Source organism: Gobius niger (genome assembly GCF_951799975.1).
Source record: "Gobius niger genome assembly, chromosome: 7".
In the NCBI taxonomy this organism is placed as follows: domain Eukaryota; kingdom Metazoa; phylum Chordata; class Actinopteri; order Gobiiformes; family Gobiidae; genus Gobius; species Gobius niger.
The window spans coordinates 25,622,154-25,647,219 of record NC_136858.1 but is presented as its reverse complement, the minus strand read 5'-3'; the positions used below and the strand labels follow the sequence as shown (position 1 = coordinate 25,647,219).

At 40.4% G+C, this 25,066-nt stretch overlaps 1 protein-coding gene across 4 annotated transcripts in view; it reads right to left on the bottom strand.

Annotated features, from left to right (window-relative positions):
- Positions 1–25,066, bottom strand: part of pde10a (phosphodiesterase 10A) — a 62,933-nt gene that overhangs the window by 2,862 nt on the left and 35,005 nt on the right. For 2 of the 4 annotated variants that reach the window (XM_079559740.1, XM_079559741.1), the window contains exons 3-21: positions 15,791–15,819; positions 13,456–13,579; positions 12,300–12,349; positions 12,082–12,222; positions 11,609–11,758; positions 10,343–10,393; positions 8,980–9,038; positions 8,719–8,770; positions 8,178–8,320; positions 7,993–8,085; positions 7,693–7,879; positions 4,916–5,058; positions 4,744–4,827; positions 4,516–4,666; positions 4,284–4,439; positions 3,517–3,689; positions 2,227–2,338; positions 1,957–2,037; positions 348–436 (exon numbers count right to left, since the gene is read on the bottom strand). In XM_079559740.1, the coding sequence (XP_079415866.1) occupies positions 348–436; positions 1,957–2,037; positions 2,227–2,338; positions 3,517–3,689; positions 4,284–4,439; positions 4,516–4,666; positions 4,744–4,827; positions 4,916–5,058; positions 7,693–7,879; positions 7,993–8,085; positions 8,178–8,320; positions 8,719–8,770; positions 8,980–9,038; positions 10,343–10,393; positions 11,609–11,758; positions 12,082–12,222; positions 12,300–12,349; positions 13,456–13,579; positions 15,791–15,819 (2,068 nt within the window). The remainder of the gene's footprint in view (positions 1–347; positions 437–1,956; positions 2,038–2,226; positions 2,339–3,516; positions 3,690–4,283; positions 4,440–4,515; positions 4,667–4,743; positions 4,828–4,915; positions 5,059–7,692; positions 7,880–7,992; positions 8,086–8,177; positions 8,321–8,718; positions 8,771–8,979; positions 9,039–10,342; positions 10,394–11,608; positions 11,759–12,081; positions 12,223–12,299; positions 12,350–13,455; positions 13,580–15,790; positions 15,820–25,066) is intronic. The other 2 variants (XM_079559742.1, XM_079559743.1) reach the window with 1 other exon arrangement.

The window sequence follows — 25,066 nt, the reverse complement described above, 5'->3', positions numbered from 1 at the left end:
ATCATAGAAATGCATTAGCCTTGCACTCATGAATTAAATTTAAATCGGCAAACGTTTAAAGTAATAACATTGATTTATCTGACGACTTGGGCATTTTAATTTGATCAGAGCACAGTGGCTGGTCCTGTTTTGTTTGTGTTCAGTGATTCTTGGCATGTGCGTCTTATATGCGCCTGTCAATCAGATCACATCAGTCTGGGCATTAGCTGCGGCTGGTCACTTAAGGCCAACTCATTCCTGGACTTCTCACTGCCACCGAGATATTTTACAAATCAACAAAATTTCTTGCACATTTTCATGTAGGGATATGCACACACAAAAAAAAATAAAAAGTACAAAACACTCACTTGCAGGCTTGAAGAAGAGTGTTGGACGGAGGAAACAACTCTGCTAACGTTGTGTAACATGGGATTGCAACAGCATTGTAAAATCCCATCTAAAGAAGAAATAAGACATGCATAACAAATTGTGAAACATTTAATACATTTTTAAATACATGAGAATAACATGCAGTTGTGTCTAAAAACTCAGTATAATTTGACCTGATTTGTGGCGTTGTGGCAGGATGAGAGATGTAGGAACAGTGAGCAAAGAAAAGCCCCATTCAACAGAGAATAACCGATCAAACATGTTTTTAATGTGAAGACATTACAGTTTCGGTTGTGTTTCTAATTAAAATCTTGGGCGCAGGACATGACACATGAAGAGGTAGAATTCCCCTAACTTCTGACGTGGCATCATGCTGTACCAATAGCAAGTCAGAGTTAACTTCCCCTCTTCGTAAGTCAATAATGTTTTATAGATATAGAACATAAAAATTGGCAAAAATATTAATTCATCGAAAAGCTTTACCCAAAAACAGCCTTAAATTGCCGGAGTTGTACATCATAGACCAAGCTTCTGGAGCTGTCATCTGTACTCTGTAGTTGAAGTGTTGTCAACTACAGAGTACAACTACAGTGGGAGGGAAAAGTAAGTACACTGTTTGGAATTTGGGTCCACAGTATATTTTTCCAGTAGTGCTATGGAGCATCCAAGAGCTCTTTCGAAAACCAAGTTATTTTGTCCTCCACACAACGACATGTGTGGAGGACAAATGGAACAGCATCAACATCAAAACCCTATCCTGACTGCTAAGTTTGGTGCAGGAGAATCATGGTGTGGGACAAATAAGTGAACTCTTGTATTAAAGGGACTATACAGAGTTAAAAAAAGAAAAATGCTAAAATGAAGTATTTTCCTCCCGCTACATCTTCCAGCAATGTCCTAATGTGTCGAATGAGCCCTGACCTGTTCACCACAACTGCCTCTAAACTCCTGCACTGTCACTCAAGAAGTTGTTCATTTGGATCCGAAGTGCCGTCATGCACGAGCTTAATATAGAACCTGCAGTTACACGTTAGACCTGAGCTGGCGGTAGTGAGTATAAAAATGACCAACTTGCATCTAGTCCCTTTAAATAATTGGCTGATCATTCTTTTGCACCAATAACTGCTTTCCTGTAGTTGCAGATTAGACGCTCACAACGATCAGGATGACTCTTGGACCATTCCTCTTTACAAAACACTTTACAAAGTTCAGTGAGATTCAGTCGGTGTACTCGCTTATTCCACGCTGTCCTGTGAATGTTTACATGTTATGGCCAATAAAAATATGATAACATGTAAATGTTTGGGTGGTATTAGTTTAAGCAGACACTGTTTATTCATTCTTCTGAATTTGATAAAGATCAGACCACATTTAGTGACCAATTTAGAGAAAATGTGAGAAATTCCAAACGGTGGACCTACTTTTTCCTTTTCCTCCCACTGTACATAAAACAGATGACAGCTCAAGAGGCTTTGTCTATATTTAGAACAACTTAAAACCTGTCAGTGACTTTTGTGTTGGAGATTGCATGGCCACTGGGTTACACTTATTGTTTGAGTGGAAATAGTTTGTGGACGTGGCACTCACTTGGCCCTGGGGAATCTCATCCTTCTTGTCTCTGTCCATCATGGGTATAGGCTGGATCCCGATCTTCTTCATCTCATCGCCCTGCGGCAAAACAGGGAAAGATTCAGACAAATAAAATGGGATCAACCTTTAGCCCAGTGAGCTCATATTTTATTTCAAGGAGTTTTTGCAGATCTAGTTCGAACAAGTAATAATGGAGGTTTAACCGTATCACTGGAGGCATGAGCATGACGCTAATAGTATTTGAGCCACAACAGGCTCCCAGTGTACCTCGGCCCAGAACTCTGCATAGATGTCGTTGGCGGTGAGTCGTGTGATTTGCCACTGCTTGGTAACTGAGCACAGGTCACATGCTGTCATCATCAGAGCTATCACACGGTCCCTGCAGCAAGAGCAAAAATCTCCTTTAGTCCATGCGGTCAAGCTGTTTGTGAAGCAGGTCTCTGTGTGTGAGACGCAGCATTGATCAAAATTAACATCTCTGAGGTTATTTGGGGGATTTTCTCACTAACAAAAATTAAATGTTCTTTTTTTGCAAACAATTAAACATGTGCAAGTAAACATCTCGTGTCTTAGTCAGCTAGTCGCCAACATGTCCTAACACAGAGAAAGAAAATGAAAGATGTATTTATCTAATTGTTTACAGATTGTGTTCATTACTTATTTGGTGCACAAAATTAAGTTTGATTCATGAAGATTACATAGAAGTGTAAACAGCTGATGGGAAGTCATTTGGAAATGATTGACGAGCGACTGGGAGCTCTCACGCTACTGATTAGGTTAATGTGTTGCCAAAAATCTAATGTGACTTCAAATGATGACAACGTATTAGAGACATGTAGTGATTAGACATTATTAGATACAATAATCGCTTAATAATGTTTGAAGGATACACAGCAAGCATTGTTTCCTTTTTACTTCTTTTTGGTTCTGTCATACTCAATACTGTAATTACCGGTATTCATATCTCCCAATCAACAATTCCAATAATTTATCCATTATCTCGTGTGATGCTGCTAAACATGCAGCAACCTTTAACAAAACAAGCTTTCATTTTTTTCCTCATTCGACTGAAGGGAAACCATGTGATTATCAAATAGTGTGTTCCAGGCATTCTTATGCATTTGGTAGCAACAAGTAACGCCACAGACTAAAACTGGACTGAACCAGATCTAGACCAGGTGCAGCCCAGGAATGGGCTGACAAAGCAGTGGCCTACACTTAAAATCTGTCCTGCAAACTAGGGCAGGAACAACAGGAAAAAAATTGGATATCCCACAAAATCAGACCTAACTCCTGCTGCTCCACTAATGTTACACACCAAGGTTTGAGGTTGGTGAACACTAGTAATACGCCATCAACAATCTTCTGTCATTAATCACACTTGACCTATTTTGGAGCAGGTTTAGGCCTGGTTTAGGATTCAGCTCTAGTGTGAAACATTTGCAAACCACTCTGCTATAGTCACTGGAGCTAAGCAGTGGAGTTGGAAATGTTCTTAGGGTTAATGCATGAATAGCTATATTTCAGCAGCACTTTCAGCCTGCGTTTGGTACTGGCCTGTGTGAGTGGTTGTTGAGGTCCAGGGAGCTTGCTGTCAGAAGCTCGCTCAGCTGCTGGTGGTTGTTGAAGTAAAGGGCGAGGTCAGTGGCGATGATGGCCTTACGGATGATCTCCAGCACCTGCTCGTACTCGCTGGAATTCAGGTTGGAAAAGATATTGTGCCCTTCCAGCTATGAGAAACAAAGAGATCGATAAAAAAGCAAAAGCTCCACCTAAGAGGCGTTTTATTTCAGCTAGACTAGGACAAGGCAGATAAGGCAGATTCTCAGTTACAATTCCCCCATAGTATGATGACACTTTATTATAGTTCCCTCTGTCATCAACATAAACCCTTCTTTTATGTGATGAAATATAATTTTGTAAAATTTATAAATATCAGAGTCGGACACCACATTTCATGACATGCCCCAAAAATAATAATGGCAGCAGTGTTTAGTGCAAAAAGTGATTGAAGTCATTACTGTTGTTTTAGGTTCTGCCTGGCACTACATTTCTTTTAAGGGCTGAAGGGAGTGACTTCTGTGGGTGTCGAAATAGAGAAATAAAATAATTCTTCACTGAACACAAGAGTATTGGGCTCTTTCCTAGGAGCACTGAGCGCTGGCCCTCAGTCATTTTGCAATATGTTGTGGCTTCTCGAGTACAAGCCTGATATTGTGTTTGCCCTTGAAATTTTGTTTTGGTCAGGTCTGTTACGTTCAGTAGTTTCAGCTTAGGGTACACAGATTTTTTTTTTTAATTGCCAGTGCGTAAAAGAGATCTACCTGCAGGATGGAGACAGTTTGTGAGAAGTGATGCTGCTCCATTGTGGACGTGGAGTACAAAGCGGCGAGAGGATGGTCAAACTTCTGAAGGTACGTATTACTGTATCCTCTATGGTCCAGGTCATGGCACAGACAGGCTACTAACAGACCTTTCTTCTGTAAAAGCAAAACATAGACTTTCTGAATATATAATTCATCAAAAAGGTGTGCTGACGGTTAAACTAAAGCCGACCTCGAGCTCCGTGAAGGTCCCAGGGGATTTCTGAAGGATAGCATACATACAGTGCACCACCGTCACCGCATGCTTCCAGTTGTGATACGGCACGCGGCGGTAATTCTTGCGGACGGACATAGTGAACCTACAGAGCTTCTCCAACTCAAAACTGGTGGAGAAACACACAAAAAGAGACTTCAAAATGCATGTAAAAACAGCATGAACTCCACACAAATTACTGGGTACCTCGTTTTTCCACATGAACTATGGACCATGAAGATAAATACAGCAGGCCAGATCTCCTCAAAGGGACTGATATCAAAGTGGAACCTACAGGTGGAAAAAAAAACACTTAACGTGCAGCTCACCAGGGAGGCGCGGGAAAGATGACGGGACGTAGTAACAGGAAGTCTCTTACGTTTCGATTTCTTTATAAATGGGAGTGGGGAGGTTGAGCTGCGTGAGGGTCTTCGCCTCCTCTGATGTGCATATGCTGTGATAGGACAGTTTCTCCATGGTCACTCTGTAAATGCATTCAGAATGCCGGATTCTGTGGTACATCTACAAAGAAAAACACAGAAGCAAAGAAAAATTATTACGTATTACTCATAGTCAGTGTGATGTTGTAGTTGGTGTATGTTTAATGCAGCTCTATCACAGACACAAGCCCTCAACCTATCCACTCCATTGATCCCTCTCTGCTGTAAGCGAAGGAAGCTGTACACTGCCGGACCAAAAAAAAAAGTCGACTGTTATGATCTGGGGTCGCTACAGTTGGTCAGGTCTTGGTTCAGCAACAATAAGAGCCCAAAGACTGAGATCAGCTGAAGATCCTGAATGATCAGGTTATTCCATCAATGGATTTCTTCTTCCCTAATGGCAGGAGCTTATTTCGAGATGACAATGCCAGGATTCATCAGGCTCACACTGTGAAAGAGTGTTTCAGGGAGCATTAGACATAATTCTCATACATGGATTGGCCACTACAGAGTCCAGATAATCTTTGGGATGTGCTGGAGAAGGCTTTGCGCATTGGTCACACTCTCCCATCATCAATACAAGATCTTGGTGAAAAATATGACTCTTAACCCCCACCTGAACCGAGCACATTTTCTCCAGTTCGACATTACCCAAACCTTAAGGCTTCTTGGAGAAAAAAAGCTTCAAAATAGCTAAGAAAACGAGGATTAAAACGCCACAAAAAAGCCACAAAAGAGCGACAAAAAAAGTGACAAAACGTGCCAGAAAAGCAATGAGCGACAATGAAAAAGCAACAGAAAAGCCAAAAGAGATGACAATAAACGTGACATAGACACACAAAAAAAAGCCACAAAAAATGCGATGAAAAACTGACGAAAACACGACAGAAAATGCGATGAAAAATATGATAAAAAGGAGCCGTTTTGCAGGTCTTTCCATCCTTCCAGTCGAGAAGCTTTTAGATTTGGGTAAAGCCGAAATGGAGAAAATGCGCTCGGTTAAAGTGGGGGTTAAGAGGTTAAAGCAACACTGAACCTTTTGACATTGCAGAAGCGTATTGAATATTTTAGGCGGTGTGTTTAAATGATTGTATAGGCTAAAAGAAAATAGTATTTTGTAGCAGCAGTTCAACGCTCTGGGACACACGCAGACTGTGAGCCAGGATCCTGGACATGATTACTTCACTGGAGGTTTTAGGTGGTTCAGGTTGACGGAAAACCCACCCAGAAACGTGGAAAACAGGCAAACTCCACACAGAAAGGCTCAATCTGGCCACTCCGCCACCAGCCGGCAACATAACCACATAGCCACAACTTTACTCCTGTCCCAATTCTATAAAGGTAAGGGCACTGGCGTTTGCATCCTCTCACATGAATAGAGAACTAGAGCAGACCCCAGTGTGTTTCCTCGAGATATAAAAGTGCAGCCAAACGCACAGTAAATCCCATCAGTGGTCGAATGCAGACTGTCTTAAAATATTAACACGCCTCATCAATTTTAAACCCGGCTGTGATGTGTTTCTGCGTAAGTTTGTCGCACGAGATGGTGAGTCAGGCCCCACAGGAAGGAAAGGTTTCAACAAGAGAGAGGCCAAATTCATTCACAGTACATGTTTGTTTGACCTGTAAGATATCATTATCGTCACATTACAAGAGTTTGGGCAGCGCAAATTGGAAATTAGGTTACTGGCATTTGAGCAGCAGAATTGAAGTTTAGGTGTACTGTGTTTTCATAAAGTCAGGCTCTGCAAAAAAGCAGTTCATCATCAGTGCATCAGGGAATTGTTTTATAATGAAAAGCATGTATCTGGAGTTGTGCTTTGTTTCATTCACGCACGTTTGAGCAATCCTGCAAATCTCCTTCTCAACAGCTGATCCCACCTGCTGATGGTGTTTTAAAGTTCAGACAGCATCACCGGACACATGCTGATCATTCTCAACCCTCAATATGTACATAGTATGTATTGCTAATATGCCGGCAACTTTTGTTTTTTAACCTCTTAACCCCCACCTGAACCAAGCACATTTTCTCCAGTTCGACTTTAACCAAATTTGAAAGCTTCTTGAAAAAAGCGACGAGATGAACCGAGAATGAAAAGTCACAGGAAAAAAAATGATGAAAAAGTGACAAATAAGTGACAAAAAATGAGGAAAAAATGAGGCAAAAGTTACCATAAAATGAGAAAAAAATGACAAAAAATGAGCAAATAGCGACAAAAAAATGACAAAAAAATTGACAAAAAACTGCATAAAAATTGACCAAAAATGACAAAAAAAATATGAAAAAATGACCTAAAAATTGACCAAAAAAAGTGATGGAAAAAGTGATCAAACACAACAAAAATTTGCCAAAAAAATTGACAAAAATACAATACAAAAGATCCTTACTCGTTTCTCTGGCCTATAGGCTGTAACCCTTTAGATTTGGGTAAAGAAAATACGCTATTCTGAGTGTCAGCAGACAATGACTCCAGCGCTCATAGATTAGGACAGAATGATTTGTATTCGTTTTCCATATCTTTTTTTTTTTTTAAGTAATAAAGGAGGAAATGCAATACGTGTCTAAAGGTTATGACTTAAGTGTAGTACTAGTACATTTAAAAGTGTATTATTATCCTTGTCTTGATTCATACAACTACAGTGTCCATATACTATAACGTGAATCAAAATTGTATCCTGAAACCTGTAACGTAAGAGAGAAGACTATCTCACTCACATTTGCACAGTGTAAGGCCAAAGCACAGAAGACAGCAAACATTTTAAAGTTGTTCTCGTCGGTTTTAGTGAAGGCACTTCCGCTCAGTTTGTTCACCATCTGCACCACTCCGATCACGGTGCCGCGGCTCACGATCGGCATACACAGGATATTTCGTGTCGTGTAGCCGGTTTTCAGGTCCACCTCCCTGGCAAACAACAAAAAATGGAACATGTTTTCATTTCCGCAGACTTCTTATACATGTTGCATATCAATGTTTGTAGTATATTTGTATAACATAACGTCTTATGTTGTGTCTACCTGTTAAACCTCGGATCTGCATAGGCATCTGGGATATTTAAAACCTCCCCCGTTTGCGCTACTTGACCAGCTATTCCTTTCTCTATAGAAAACCTGCAGGGAAACATATCAAAATATATTCAAATTACACAACAGAGGGAAAACAAATGATGGCTATGCTAAGTGGAAAGTTAACTACTACACACCTAATTTCTTTGGTTTTCCTAAAGACAGGCTTTCCTTCTTTCTCCTCCCCGATATCGAACAGGTCGGAGTACAGTTCTCTGTTGTTGTGATCGACCTGGAAGAGCGCACACCTGTCTGCATTTACCAGGTTTTTTGCATATATCTGTAAAACAGCAGAGGATTAAATTTATAGCAACTAAAGTAGCAGTATATAGCTATGAAAGAGTAGATCTAAAGCAGGGCATTTTTTAGTACCACCTAATTACCCGATCTGTTTAGTAAATGAGCCATGTAAACACAGACAAACACAGCTAAACTACAGGTCATCAGAGTTCACTCGAACCCACTGAGTTGAATGACCCATGGATGACACTCAGCCACAAGGCAAAGGAACACATAGAAACAATGAGAGGGTTAGAAATGTTTTAGGCACTCACATTTAGGTAAATACAAATATTTAGCATCTATTGAATTAAAGTATGTATCTGAATATATATTTAACAAACTATGTTGCTCTGGAGACAATGTGAATGAATACAAACGTACAAAAATCACACTCACCATAATATGTTCAAGTAGAGAATCTATTGCCACAATGTTATCAAAGTATGTTCTGTGCAAAAGAAGAAATGGCATTGAAATGTCTGACAGATGGGAAGCTCAGATGATGTTCACATTCAGGACATGAGACTAACTTTCCTAAAATAAACTACTTTCTTCATCAAGAAACACAAAACATTTACTCCTTAAAACATACTTTTAATACTACTAACACAAAACAATGTTTTGAATTATTTTAAATGTGTTCAGTAAAACACTTACTTTGAAACATCGAGAAGAAAGTCATTGAGCTCTGTCTGTTTGGCGAGGCCTCTGCATACCTAGGAACAAGGCAGGCCATAACCAAGGGCACATAGACGCACAAAATATAGCACAAGATATATAACATTGTATTTGCTGTTAGTATAAAAAAATAAATACAAGCTTCTGTTAAGCTACGTTATTTTGGACAAAAACATGTCAGACAATAACAGCCTGTTAATGTTATAAGTCTATGTTTCCACTTATATTAAGGGACTAATTAAACTTAAACAAATACGATTATATGATTTTACAAAATGTAGTCTTATTCATTTTAATAGGAAAGTAACGTGATCATATCAAAGTGAATTGGAAACATATAATGAAAGAAAATCACTTTAACGCTTTAATGTTAAAGAAATAAAAAGGGATTTTCAAACCATTTGGGAGACAACATTATTATTATTATTTCTTTTTTAAACCGGTCCAAACCTGATCTAAATCAGTCTAAAACTGGTCTATACCAGTATAAACCAATCAATACCTGGTCTAAACCAGTCTAAAAGTTGTCAAAAGAAGCATAAACCAGTCTAAACTTAATCTAAACCAGTCTAAACTTGATCTACACCAGTCCAAACTTGATCTAAACCAGTCCAAACTTGATCTAAACCAGTCCAAACGTGATCTAAACCAATCTAAGCCAGTCTAAACTTGATCTAAACCAGTCCAAACGTGATCTAAACCAATCTAAACCAGTCCAACCTTGATCTAAACCAGTGCAACCTTGATCTAAACCAGTCTAAACTTGATCTAAACCAGTCCAAACTTGATCTAAACCAGTCCAAACCAGCACAAACCAGTCCAAACCAATCCAACCCTTATCTAAACTGGATATTTTGAGTATTACACACTTGGAAGAGAATGGTGGAGATAGGCAGAACACATGATTTAATAAAGTGTGCTCTACCTCACGGTTGAGCAAACTATTAAAGGGTTAAAGATGACTACACCATGATGAGCAATGCATTATCTGCCTAAACTTCTGCTGCCCTGAGTTGTGTTTTGCTGCCTCAGACAGCGCAGTCTCTCACTGAAGTTCAGAGGTCCACTGTGGGCACGCTGCAATGGGACGGCCTCCTCTGAGCTGTTATGGTACACATGAAAACAGCTCTGGGCCGTAATGACATCCTCGGGGACATGTTTTGCTCAACCTATGGCTCAGTTGATTGGACTGGGCCCAGTGACAGCCCAGTTCCTGTACACAGTGGATTTCCCTATTACAAAACACCAGCCGAACCGGTACAAACAAAGTCACCGAAGATCAAAATAAGCCCCTCCACACACTGAGGTGTTACAGTGGCAGAGGTGCAGAGGTATCTCTCACCTGTACTTGATGAATAGCGACTGATGCCCAGGCTAGATTAGCTGTTGCAACCTGAAAATAAACAATAAAACAACTATTGACAATGCATGCAACTTTTGTTTATTGTGTGCCTGACCTTTATTTATCTGGACTGTGTGTTCAGACGCCTTTCTGTTTCAGCATTTAAACCACATGCAGTAACTTATCCACTCGATGTGACCTCTCGAGCCCCCATTCACTCCCCAAGCAACGTCCCCTGTCACTGTTTTATCAAACTGTGTTCCCTAAAGCACTTTCCTTTGGACACCAGGAACATAAGACACAAAGTTAATTCACTTGCTGCCTAATACAGTGTACCATTCATTTAACCTGTAACCTGCCATGTTAGAGTTTGTTTTACGGTTATTTTCTCCAATTATGCACATCTAAATCTGAAAGCATATTAACAGGAGAGCTTACAGCCTATAGATACAGACGGCATCTTGTCATATAAGGGGGCGTGGCCTCGCCAAGGGGGAAAACAGAATCTTATGGGAAACACAATTTTTCACTCTTTTTAGCAATTTTCTGGGAAAATATAAACTTATTTATCACATGCAAATAAAGTCAAGTGTAAATCGGGTCAATATGGATGTTTATTCACGATGTTTATTAGCACGATGCTAACATGTAGCATCATGTTAACATTCTCCATTATCTATGTAGCCTATTTATGGGCTGTTGAACCACTTTGCTCCTCCCCATGTCTTTGAATGTATATTTAGTTCACTGGGCATTCTGTTCTCTTGTTTTACCATTTTCTTCCTTCATTAGGGCAATAACCGAATATGACTTTAAAGGGACTATATGGAGTTTAAAAATGTTAAAACTATGTATTTTCCTCCCCCTACATGTTCCAGCAATGTCGTAATGTGTAGAATGAACCCAAACCTATTCACCACAACTGCCTCTAAAATCCTGCACTGGATCCGAATAGCCGTCATTCACGACCTTAATACAGAGACTGCAGTTACATGTATGACCTGAGGTGGCAGTAGTGAGTATAAAATGGCTAACTTGCATCTAGCCTCTTAATAAAGGTTCCTTTTTTGCATTATTAGGTCTTCATACATACAGTATCTGTTTAGGCATGAGATGTAGCATTTTATGTTTTTTGTGTGACTGTAATTAATTCTAAAGTTGAAAGCCAAGAAAAACGTGGCGTTATTATTGCATTTGAAAGAGGCCAGAATCTCTCTTCCTGTATCCCTGCTCTACCCCCGCATGTCTGTCCCGGGGCATACTGACCTCCTGGTGGCTGAGGTTGAAAGGCTCCCTGCCCCGGTGCCGGTGCAGCTCCAGGATGGCGATCAGGTCTCCGATGGCAGTGAGGATGGGCAGACACAGGACAGAGTGGATCCCTGAGACCTGTCCTGTGCCGTCGGGGAAACGCTCGTCCTGAAACAATACGAGGAGGAATGTTTCATTTTTGAGGAACGTTGAATATACTGACCACGTTAGTCCATCAGGGGCTTTGTATTCTTCCCTGATGGCATTTACACCAAATTCAGGGTTAAATTGAAAACTTAAATTTGAAACAAATTCACAGATTTAGAGAAAAAGTAAAATGCAATGTGCTGTAATAAGATGCTGCAATAGATTTTCCCTTTGAATCAATCTCGTTGAACCTTATCTGACATTGAATTCAGAGTTATTAGTTCACAAATTGGCAGCAAAAGGTTTAGTCACCCAACGGATGGTGATGAGAAGCCCAGTCTTACCCCCATGATGTCCTCCACGAGCAGTGTTTTGCGAGTCTTGGCAACATGAGCGGCGATGGTAGTCCCGAACGCGATGGGGCCGGAGGGAACGAGGGTGGGAGGACCATCACTGGCCCCCGTTGGAGTGAATAAACATAAACTCTGTAAGTAGCAAAGAAATAACTAAAATCCCAAATTAAAAACGTTAGTCTTAAACTTGGTTAGAAAAGTGAACTTACATTGTTGCATTCGCCCAAAAAATAAAGTGCAAATCCATCAGCTTTTGTCGCTGTAAGAGAAATTACCCAGATGTTACACATGCGCTGATTTGACTATATGCTTAGGCTACAAACATTACTTTATTATCTGTCACATTGATGGAACACGGTGATATGTGTGCCACTAAACTGCTGACCAGCTTTTTTTCTATCAGCACTGTCCCACATTCGAAAAAGGCGCAGTGGCTTTGCCTCCAGTCCTATCTGTCCCATTCCCAGTCCTCGTCAGTCTCATTTCATTCTCAAATAGGTCATGTCATCTGTAGAGTGTAGCTCTTTTCAAATATTCACCCATAGGCCGCAACATTATGACCACCCACAATCTAAAATCCAAATCGATTTTCTGTATATAATCCATTTTCTGAGCAGTTTCCAAAGTGCTGCACAAATCATAGCTGATGTAAATGCTAGGGGGCAATACTATATGTACTGCACTATAGACCCTTTAACTGCTTACATCATCAGTGATATCAGCTGGAGGCAGGAAGTGATCATGGGAAATAAGATTAAACCAAAACTAGTGGTTATAAGTGTAAAACTACAACTAAAAATGTGGTCCTGTTGTGGCTAAAGGCGCAAGAACAAGAGGAATGACATTTGAGACGATAAAATAAGGACTATCTTATATTTCCAACAACAGTTAGACATTTGTTTGTTACTATGGCAACAGCTACAATAGATACAGACGGCAATGCGTCATAGAAGGGGGCGTGGCCTCGCCGAGGGGGAAAATAAAATCTTTTGGGAAACACAGTTTTTCACTCTTTTTAGCCATTTTCTGGCGAAATATAAACTTATTTATCACATACAAATAAAGTCAAGTCTAAATCAGGTGTGTGAAATAAAAAGCCTAAATAATACAATACAAACAATACATTGAAATAGAGTAACACAATAAATAAATAAATAAAAGAAACAGCCAACTCACATGGAATTAAAACACAAATATAATGATAAATATTTTCTCATATGTAAATTTTTTCTACGAACATACTGCCTAATGTATTGCACAAAATATACTGTTTAGATGACGGGATTGTGCATGCAAACGATACAATCCCAGTGGTCACAATGCTATGGCTGATTAGTGAATAATGTAAAATCAATAGGTGTTTACCAGTCTTGATGATGTTGCACAGCTCGTACAGCAGGAGTTTGCTGTCTCCCCCGGTGCCGAGGCGCTGCTCCATGTAGCTGTTGAGTTCGTACACGACGCCCTGCATGTCCGTGTCCTGGTACTGCTGGACACAAGACACACACAGCAACATTACAACTCCACTCTTTCTCTCCAGTGCAAAGATTCAATGTGCAATCCAGAAAAAAAAAATCTGTAACAAAATCAGCCATCACCATAAAGCATTAACGGTAGGGGTGCACAGTATGAGATAAAACAAACTGATATTCCATAATTGTCTAAAATATTGCAATAATATGGTTAATGCACTATTTAAGACAATTATGGAATATCACATATCACAAAATCAAGATCAAAACAGGGTTAAACTGTAGAAGCGAAAAAGCGGCAGTTGTAGCTAGCGTTAGTGTGTAGGCATGATTGATGATCATGTTAGCATTCTTCACTATTTATGTCATTTTGAGCTGTTGAACTACTTTGCTCCTCCCCACGTCTTTATATCTTTATTTAGTACAAAATGTATTCATAATTCAGCATTTGTAAAGGTATTTTTTTTAATAATTGGAGAAAGTTTAGTTTTGACTTTTCTTTGTTTTCCCCCTCAACTGTTTCAAAGATGACCCTATATGGGCGATTCCAGATCTATTGTTCAATGCAAATTTTTGACCTATAAAAAGTGTTTATGTAGAGAATAGCCTAAAAACAGTTTTTTTTTTTTTACCCATTATCCCTATATTGATAGCCACAGTCCTTGTGTTGGTTGATGGTTCGTAGTCCTTGACCATAAGACAACAATGAAATCTTAAAACTCATCTTAAGGTATTTTTTTCAGCAACAGTGATATCATTCCACCCAACACCAAAGAAATTACTCATTTGTTTTATGTAAAAGAAAAGCTGAAGTTGTTTATAGTTTCACTTCCTTATTGGACGCCGACAGGAAGTGTCATAGAAGAAGGCAAACAATTTTAAACTGTTGCCGTGCCGACCATGTTAAGTCAATGGGAAATGAGTGAGTCAAACTGCTATGTCACTTCCTGTCAGCAGCTTAAAAAATCTTTTCTTTAAACAGTGAATTTGGAAAAGCAAAGCGTTTTCTCACTTTGGCACATCTTTTGTTTTGAAATTTGCATGTGAGCACATCCTCTCGCTGTCATTCACTAAGTTTCTCACTCGGCCTCCGCGTTTCAAAGGCGCGCTTTAGCAGTGGGATCTCCCTGCACTCCAGCTCTGATTAGGCCCTGGCAAACGCCACTGTGGCCTGAAATGACCGTTATGTAAGATGCGGCCCTCCCGTCTATTTCTGCACCTGTGGAGACGAGAGTGCAGGGCAGAAGGGGAGGGGCGCTGGCGCTGCACTAGAAAGACTCTCCCGCAGGACGTCCTAGCCCTCACATATCCGCTGTGACGTACGCAGACTGCAGCGGAGGGTCACGGGGATCAGTGTTCAAAGCCCGGGGCCACAGACACACTGCATCCTCCGGGATTTGAAGTGTAAAGAGTGATAGAGGTGTGAACTCAAGAGGGTGGGACTTTCCAATAACCGTGATGTTTGCAAAGCTGTACAATCTCACCAGTTTGAATGAAGGATAAATCAAATGAATGAGCTCAAGAAACAAATTTGCACAAACCAAAGCATCAACGGCAATAGAATAATTGTACTAGGGCTGCACATGAGAAAAAAAGATGGCAATGCACTATAACTGTCCTGAATATCGGAATAATGATGCTATTGCAATATTTTACAAAGCCATTACATTTAAAATACATATGCAGAATATGCTTTTTTTTTTAAATACTGAATAAATATAGTTAAAGGAATGGGCATCGTTTTTCCATACTAAGATATGTTCTTACCTGAGCTTAGACGAGTACCTGTCTGGTCTTTGTATGTACGCTCAGTCACGCAAAAAGACCAAAGATGTTGTTAGTGTTTAGCCTCTCCTCCTCTATAGACCTAAACTGGGGTGAAGTTAGAAGCGACCAAGCTCTTCCATGTTTTCCCTATTTAAATATGGTTATGTGAGCAGTTACATATCTCAGTATGGAAAAACGATGGCCTGTTCCTTTAAGAAGAAGCAATGGGGAGCAATTCATTCAATCTTATGAAATATGTTTTATCCCGGTACTGTAATTCATCCAATCCAATTCTATTTCTAAAGTACTTTATAAACAGCAGAGTCGCCCAAAGTGCTGTACACAAATTCAAAATAAAACAGCAGCTAATATCGTGGTGGTGTTTTTTGTTGCATGAGTAATAAAAATCGATACATGCAACACAATGTAGTAAAAAAGCGTATAGAGAATCGTAAACCTACCCTGCTGACTTCCTTTGACGGCGTGTCATCTGAGGAGACAAACACACAAGAATACAAGTCAGTCATTTGTTTTTCCGACCAGACATTCGATGGATTTCTAAACGAGGAGACAGGAATCATTAAGTTCTGCATAAAAGAACAAAGACTTTAGCAACAGGATCAGTCTTGCGTGTTTGAAAGCTTGAGGCGGACTCTTCTTAAGCAGCGGCACTATACCCTGGACATAAGCAAAACCATATGTGCACCTCACACTTCAGACACTGGTAAATAATCCTCCTTTAACAGCCTCATTTGTCCGCGCATTCATTCAATTTGACAAGTGCAACATTTCGTGGCCCCTGGTGCAAATTCCCCCGCGATTCTGGGCCGCCGGACAGACAGTTGACATATGGCTGTTGTCTTTGGATGAACATTTGGAAGTGTGTGATAATGCTCAAGGCTCGGGCCAATCAAAACAGCTTTCCGGAGCATGGGAGAGTCGGAAAATATATGCGTTCAAACGGCTTCATCAGGCAGGAACAGTAAGTGCTCTGATTCCTTTGATAATTCCTCATCCGATTAAACCATGAAGACGCATGGAAGATTTTGTGTTAGATGAAGTGAGAGCCGACTTGATAGCGCTGGTGCTCTCCTTGAACATGTGACGAACACAAAGGAGATTACAGCCAGCTTGGTTGTTTGTTGTTTTAAGCATTCCTCCTGTATGCGATGAGTTTCCTAACTTAGCCGCTAGAGCTATTTTGGAGTCAACCCCTGGCCGGGCGTGACGTCAATCAGGAGGACAGAGAGCAGGAGAGAGAAGCTTCAAAAAACACACCATTTTTCATCATGAGACATTGAGAGCAACAATAGACATTAAGGTCCCAAAGGAGAGAGAGCTGAAAGCCACACAGCGTAACATTTCACACAATAAATATGACAAAATATATGCATTTGTTTAATGACGGGTGTTGAAAAAGATTTTGGTGAGGTTACCACTAATCAGACCTGGCGTATACTTATAAATATAGATTGACCGGCCAATATATCGGGCCGATATTTCCGGGACCAAAAATCTTCCCGTTTTTTTGCATTGGAAAAAGCAAAGTCAGGGCTTTAAAACGAGTCTTCCCACAATTCCCTAGGCCTTTCAATAAACCTTCGTCAATATGGACACAAGTGCAGAATCTGGAGAATTCAATCGCTGAGTTAGTTTTAACCTCCATTGTTGTAGTTTTGATTGTCGTGCAAAATGCCGTGGCTAGTAACAGTATGCTAATGCTAACGACAACTAATCAAAGCTGGGACGGAAACTATGACTGGATCACCTAAAGTAATAAAATAAAATCGGCCATTGCTGGAGCGGCCAAGTCTTTGCCAAGTATTTGTTTTTACAGGATATAGCATATCGGCCGGCCTCTACATACAAAATGTATACTTTTATGGTGGTTTATCAAATATAATCCGGCACAGCATCCCCATCCGAAACAAAGTCCGACCCTCGTGAGCATTTCCACAAAGTCACACAGCAGATGCTCCAGGTAAGGTTGTCATGTTTTGTAAAAAACATATGAATCACACTTAAGGGCATTGTGACGCTGCAAAAAACAAAGATCTTAAATACTGTATCTCTCTGTACCATTGAGGGACAGTCTCCACTGCAGTAACACGCGTCGCCGTGCCATGTGTAAAAATGTACGTGGCAACGCCATCTGTCCTGGCAACAAGGTCAGTCCCTTTACTGCCCGATCAAACCGAAGAGAAAGATAACCTGATCCATATCAATAGTTCAGTGAAAAATGGAGAGGGGCTCTCGTGACATTCTTCCAAACCTGATGTTGACATTGCCAGACAACGTAATAATAAGAAAGTCATAAAAGAACCCACATTTGTTTATTATATAACACAGAGAGATGAGCATTGAGGATAAATCTTATGCATGAACTGAGTAGTTCAGTCTATGTAAAATGTTTTGATCCTTTGTTGGTCTTCCTCAGTTTGTTACATGGACCATTCAATTCAAACTGCAAATCTGATTCTTATTCAGTAATAATAGAACTCAAATTAGCTGTGTGTAAAAAAAAAAGAAAAAAATCAACGATATTGCACTAAAAAATTAGGACAGGTTTATATGTCATAAAATGCAAACTGAAAGTCTAAGAAAGCACAGACAGATATAATCTCATTCTGAATGGAGTAAAATACACAGTGCATGGCCTGAAATAACAGTTCAGAGTTTGAGGCTAGTGTTTCGTTAACAGACCAGCAAAGGAAGTGAAGGAAGTTCTGTCACTAATATTTAGCCATAATAGCCCTAGTAATTCAGTGAATGAATAACCCAGTTAATGTTAAAAGAAAGGCCCCTTTGCCTTTGCACATGAGGGTCCAGCATTGCATCATGCAGTACTCAGCAAAACATCAATGACCAGGAACAGTTGTATTTTTGCTGACTACTGCATTTAGTCTTGATTATTGGAACATTTTACTCATGAACAATAGGACTAAGGCAAAAATAGGAAAATCAAAATTAAACTTATATTGTTGTAATATTGTGAAGCCCAATCTAACATTTCAAATACCAGTTTAGCTATATCTAGTATTTGAGATCCCGCAGCGTGTGAACCTTTAATCTGTAGCGATCCCTCAACATCTGACCAGCACTGATGTCATCCCATATTTACTGTCCTGTGTATTGCTTTCAGTAAACACTGGGGAAAAGGCCTGAAATGTTCTAGGAAAATACTGTACACAGCACAGGCCACAAAGAAACAAAAACTTAAACTCAGATGGCATCGATGCACATGTTACTGATGCAGAACTGAAGGTTTGAATACACTTTATGAACTGAACTGCTTTACTTTATTGAGTTCACATTCTGACAGCTGAATTTGGCTTTATATTTGTGTTTGTACAGGGCAGTGGTACCAAACTGTTTTTTTTTTTTTTTTTACCTTTCTTTAACCAGGAAAGCACAACTGAGATTAAGAATCTCTTTTCCAGGGGAGTCCTGGCCCCAGAGGGAAACCTATTGTACATATTTTTAGTGGTAGGGGAAACCGGAGCACCAGGAAACCGATGCAGACACGAGGAGATCATGCAAACTCCCCCCACAAAAGCCCTGTCCATGTAGGAATCGAACCCAGGACCTTCTTGTTGTGAGGCATGAGCGCTAACTGCTGCCACACCCACGGAATATACTGAACATATCATAAACATTTTAACATAAGAACATTTAAGTCTAATCAAATCCCTATAGGCTGTATAATGCAGCAGTTCATTGATTGATTCAATTATTGGTTTTCATGTTCTTTATTATTATTCCTCTTCCATCTTTTTCCCGATTTTCTAGAGCTTTCAGCACCTTCATGCTTTGTGCAATTCATGCAAGTTATGCATCAAAACGTTCCGCATGTTGAGGAGAAGGGTGCTATTACTTTTGGGACTTCTGCAACTTACATTTTTTCCGCAATCGGCCAAAATGTTGGAGATTTTTCCCATTGACTTATAATGGGGCTGCCGCAAATCCATGCTTTTCTGCACTTTTTTCTGCATTTTATGCAATTTCTGCACTTTGTGCATGTTCAGCTTCTGCAACTTGTGGGTTTTGAGAAAAAATTGGCCTTCTGCAGTTTTCCAGTTTTTTTATACGAGAGTTTGACATTTTTGCATTAGTGTGTATGTGTGAATCCAGCCAATGGGGAGACTCCAGGACTTTCAGCCATTTGTGCAGCTTCTGCCAATCAAGCACTGAGGCCATTTCAACAGTTTGACCAGTTTATGGAATATAAAAGTTTATGCAATATTAATAATTTATGCAAAGTAACCACTTTATGGGATTTAACCAGTTAATGCATTTTAAAACGTTTATGCAACTTAAGAGTTTATGCCATTTAGGATTTATGAATTTTAAAGAGTTTATGCAATTTACATAATTTATGCAAATTAACCCATTCATGCATTTTATGCAGTTTATACAGTTTATGCAAATACGATTATGCAAATTAAGCAATTTATGCAATTTGAACAGTTTATGCAATTTCTGCATTCGCTTCCCGCAATTCCGCAGTCAATCGCAATGTAAATAGTTTTCAGAGCAGGCGGGCAGAATCCGGCCAAAGTCTACAAACTTTCGGAATAAACAAACTTTCCGCAAGTACAATCGTACATGTACCACAGTTTGACAACCACTGATACTGGAGCACTGAATTTGAGCTTGGTTTTACTGGACAGGACCAGCCTGAGTCTGTGTGTGTTGTAGTAATCCTCGTTCCTCAGGAGCCACACCTGCAGCGGCCCGCGTCAGCAGAGCCTCCAGGGGGAGGCTGATGTGACACAGTGATAAATGATTCGCGGCACCACACCACATCGGGGCCAGGCCGTTCACTGAGGAAAAATCCCTCTGTCAGCTGGGCCCACTGCTCCGCACACCTGAGGGGCGCACTATTGATCCGCCGCCACAGATACAGCCCTGGCTCCCACCGGACGTCCCGCTGCAGTGACTCAGCGCTCGATACGTTGTGACCTAGAGCTCGTCCTGCATCGACCCGCGGCAAAGAGGACGAGCAGCTGCCAAAACCGGCACAATTACAACACTCCTCCTTATTCAAACATCAGAAGATCTCTATTTACTTTTACTATTACAATACACTCTTTGGCCATTTGGATTGGAGAGAGGAAATGTATAGGAGTTAATTACATGTCTACACTTAAGAAAAACACAAGCACGTTCTCACGAAAAAGAATATTGGTATAAAGATAAATGGTTAAAATGGTTTCTGTTAACATCGAATTGTATTGAGTTTATTGTTACTGGTCCTATAAACAGAGGACACAGAGCTATTTACCTCAGCCAATAACAAACTTGTGTCTCTGGAAGTGTGTGTGGGTTGGTTTTCAGACAATCTTGAAAATCGGTAGTATGTTGTAGCAAATTTTATTTTTCGGCGTTCGTAAAACACCGCTTGGTAAAGGATGACGTGAAGATGATACAATGACCTCTGTGAAATAGAACTGTGCTCTATTACTTGATAATTACAGCATTTGAGCATACACTCACTTCTGAGCTCAAGCTGGCAACTCTCAAGCCGCCCTTTTATCTAATAGCAATGCAAGGTGTGATCAGTTTCTCCTTTTTAATAGATGTTTTAAATCCTTATTAATACAGTGTGTGTGTGTGTTAAAGTCACTTTAAGTGTCCAAACTGCACCATACCGTGTGGGGCCTCTGTCCTCATGCAAAGCCCTGCAGGTGGGGAGCTTTTATCACAGATCCCTGGCCACACAAGGGCGTCTTTGTCCTCTCCTCGCAACCGTCCCATCACAGCTGAGAAACTCCATCAGCTGCTCCGCTCTGCCCTCCAGAGAGGAAAGAGCCCGCAATCAACCAAAGGCCTGTCCAAATACTAAAGGAACAACAAATCTGCCACCAATAAAGATATATATAGATAAAATACAAAACAATACGGAGCCCAGGATGGGACATGAGTGAGATGAAAAGAGGGGATAATGTTAAAAGTTGAGGGCCTGAGATAATGAAATCAAGGCCCAGACATTTAAGTCGAGGGAACGAGATACTACAAGCTTATAGGCACCAGGTGCACGGGCTGAACATTTGTGTCCGCCTTTCATGTCACCCAAGGACACCTTACAATTAAGAACACAAAAAACACAAAATGTAAAATCACCCTTTTCACACTCATTTTCTCATCAATGGTCATGTTGCTGTAGATGCTTCTTGAGCTGGGCCCCTGTTTTTTGTAAAGTCCCTCCTTCCCAGATTTCTTCAGCTAATCAGAGTCTAGCATCCTCCTGCGTTGACCAATGAGACAAGCTTTTCCTGTGAACCAGCCTGTCAGGTCCACTCAGGAGGGGGAGGAGCTTGATCATTTACTTTCAAAATTCTGTTCCTGCTCTCCTCATTTTGCAAACTAAGAAGGGCTTTCTGGTCCAAGAGGGGAGGAGTTTATTTTCACATTTCACCCTGTGTCTCCTCACTTTGGAAACTTACAGACTATCACTTTAAAGGGGCTAGATGCAAGTTGGCCATTTTATACTCACTACTGCCACCTCAGGGCTTACGCGTAACTGCACCTTCTACATTAAGCACACGGAGTAACACCTTTCTGAGTGACAGTGCGGATTTTAGAGGCAGTTGCGGTGAATAGGTCTGGGCTCTACACATAAGGACCTGGCTGGAACATGTAGGGGGAGGAAAATACAGTATTAATACTTCAATAAGTTACAGTATTAATACTTCAATACTGTCCACTCTGTCACAATGTGCATCTTGAGGCTTTTAAATTTAACAAAATATGCTGCCAACTGTATACATTTCCTGAAGCCTTTTTAGAAATGTAGTGCAGTAACAGTAATAAATCCTCAACAAAAATAAGACTCAAGTAAAGCGAATGACAACCTGAAGATCTAGGTTATTTTCAATAATGCATCATCATAACACAGATTTTCTCTTCTGATCCTTTATCATCAAAAACAATAGTAAGATTATTATTATAAACCTAATTGGTGCTGCTTTCTTTGCTAAATTAATGTCAAAGTTTGTGTACCAAACCTGCATTCAAAAGAATTGTGCTGTTGAGATACTGTATATGGGCACAAGTGACTTCAACACCCTGTGCATTTTCCCATCTGTTTACAGCAACAGCACAGAATAACATTACCTCCATATACTCCAGTGTGTGCGTGTGCTGTTGCGCGGGTGAGTGATGGGGGCCTCAGGTCAGGAGCAGCTCAGGGCCAAGGGATTTATTAATTACATGATGACAGCGTGTGGTGTGAGGTAAACATGACCAGGAGCCCTTTGGTCGGGGGAGCAGTGATGGCCGAGTGACAACAGAGGAAAAATGTTATGCCAACGCCAGACTGTGACAGGCTGTAAAGTTAGTTATTTATGTGAGTTAAAAAGGTCAAAGTACTTTTTGTGTGTACTTTTTGTGATTTATATTTGTATTCATTTGGGTCCGAGAGTGTTGCATGAAGCCTGCAGCACGAAAACATGTCCAGATAGAAGGTATTAATGTGATTCTGTGTTGTCCCTCACATGATCAAAGTGAGAAAGGCTGCAGGGAGCGCTTCCAGGAATCTCAGTGATGCTCACATGTTGACAGATCCTGCTGCGGTAGCGCAAACAGGAGACACAAAAACCATGTCCATGTTTTATGGAGTACTTTATGTCCGTTGGCTTGTAGCTCATGGCGTTCTAAGCAAGATTTCAGATGGCACCCCACTGGCTGGAATAGCAGAATAAATTAGGCACATTTGCTTCTAGGGATTGGGCTGTTAATTGAGCCTTGATTTATACACACCCCAAAAAAGTTGCTACAAAAAAGGTCACAGGATGTAATATTTCATTGGACAGCCTTAAGCCACCAAGACTTTGTATTGATGATGGGAGAGTGTGACCACTGCGCAAAGCCCTCCGGCACATCGCAAAGACTCTCAATGGGGTTAAGATCTGGACTCTGTGTTGGCCAATCAATGTGTGAAAATATCATCTCATGCTTTCATTTAATCACAAAACAAATATCATCAAAACTGGATAATTGTCTAAAAGAGATGATCTATTCAACATAATTAGGAAAGGATTTAACGTGCAGCACAGTTAGAGATAAGTGCCGTGTCTCCGCAGTGGAGTTTTAACGGGACACAGATCTGAGAGCTGCTTAAAAGCCTGTCGAAGAGGACGAGAGACTGATGCTGATGGGATGGACAGACAAACATCTACTGAGACACACCTGAACAAACACGCCGTCAATATAGTTAATGTAAAACGGGAGTTATTTTATACAGTAGACAAGTTAAAATACAATTGATACGATTGATCTGCAAAGATTGGTCTTTAAGGCATCTCATCTGTTGATTGGAGCACTACGCTGGCGTCAGGGGGAATTACATAATAACATAATGCATGAGGATAAAGCAAGATACAAGCTACTACTGTTTCTCAATTGCCAGGATCTTTCCTCCACTTCGTTGACGTCCTCGTTGGTGTCTCTTACCGCCTCATTTGGGCTCAATTGGAACGGCCTCAGAGCGAGCGGCTGCGTCATGTCACATGGCAAATCATCTATACTTACAAATACAACTGTTTTATGCATAAAGCTGTTTATAAACTGGTTTTTATTGGATGTCTTACTGTTTGAACATTTTGGCCTGAATAAAAGAATAACTTTTCTGCAAGGATTTGCAAGGAATTCAAATCCAATACTAATTGATATGTACAGTATATATGTATGTACTATGTGATATATTTGTCAGGTCCAGTTTATCACCAATAGCCTACAATATCAGACTTACGTTAACAGGCCTGTGTTCTCAGTATAGACCTTCTATTAGACCTTTCATTAAGATGAAGTGATGAACAATAAATAAACCTAATTTCTACATCTTTAATTGACTTGCTTGAGTTGCTTCACTTCACCAGAGTTTATTTTTTGCACCAAAACAAAAATATCTTTTATTATTGAGTACAAACATGTGTTTCATATTCTGGGGGTTTCATTGATAAATATGATACACATGTTTGTATGTATCATATTTGGGCAAAAAAAATAATGCAGTGCATTATGGGTAATATTCGGCTCTCGGAGGCAGCGGAGGATCCACAGGTGTTTCCTCGGTAAATGAGCCAAACAGAGGAGTCGAGCTGCGAGGGAGGGAGGCGACGCTGTGATGACGTGGATTCCATCCGAAGTGGTCGAGATGGCGATGATCCTCGCAATTGAGAAACAGCCCATGCTAACAAATCAATGGCACTGTGGTAGAAGCAGTTTGAGTGCAAAAAAGCTCAGAATCGGCTTTAAGGATCTACAAAAAGTGCAGAAAACATGTTTGGGTTTGATCTATTACTCTTAAAATCAGAAGAACACAGATCTGAGTTGTTTAACAGTAAAACGACCGAAGTAAGTAGGATTTAATATTATGACTCCAGATGTAATGAACACACGACAGTTCCAAAGTCCTGCACAGTTGTTGATACTACACTAATAAAACAAATATCCAGACCAGCTCTTGACTCAAAATAACAAAATAGATTAAAAAATCCAAGAAAACCAAACATTTCTGCAGTTATAAATGCACATACAGCAATAAACTAACAGACGTTATATCCATAGCCTTTGTGCAACAGCGGCCATAAAATCTTCCTTTTCCCTCTTCAGTTGTACTGTCCCATACCTCCAGCTACCCCCCTCCTCTGGTCCCTCCTCCCCCCGAGCCCCTCCAGCCGGCTGCGTGTCTCTGGAGGTCGGCTCTGACGTCAGCAGCCTGGCCGGGCAGAGTG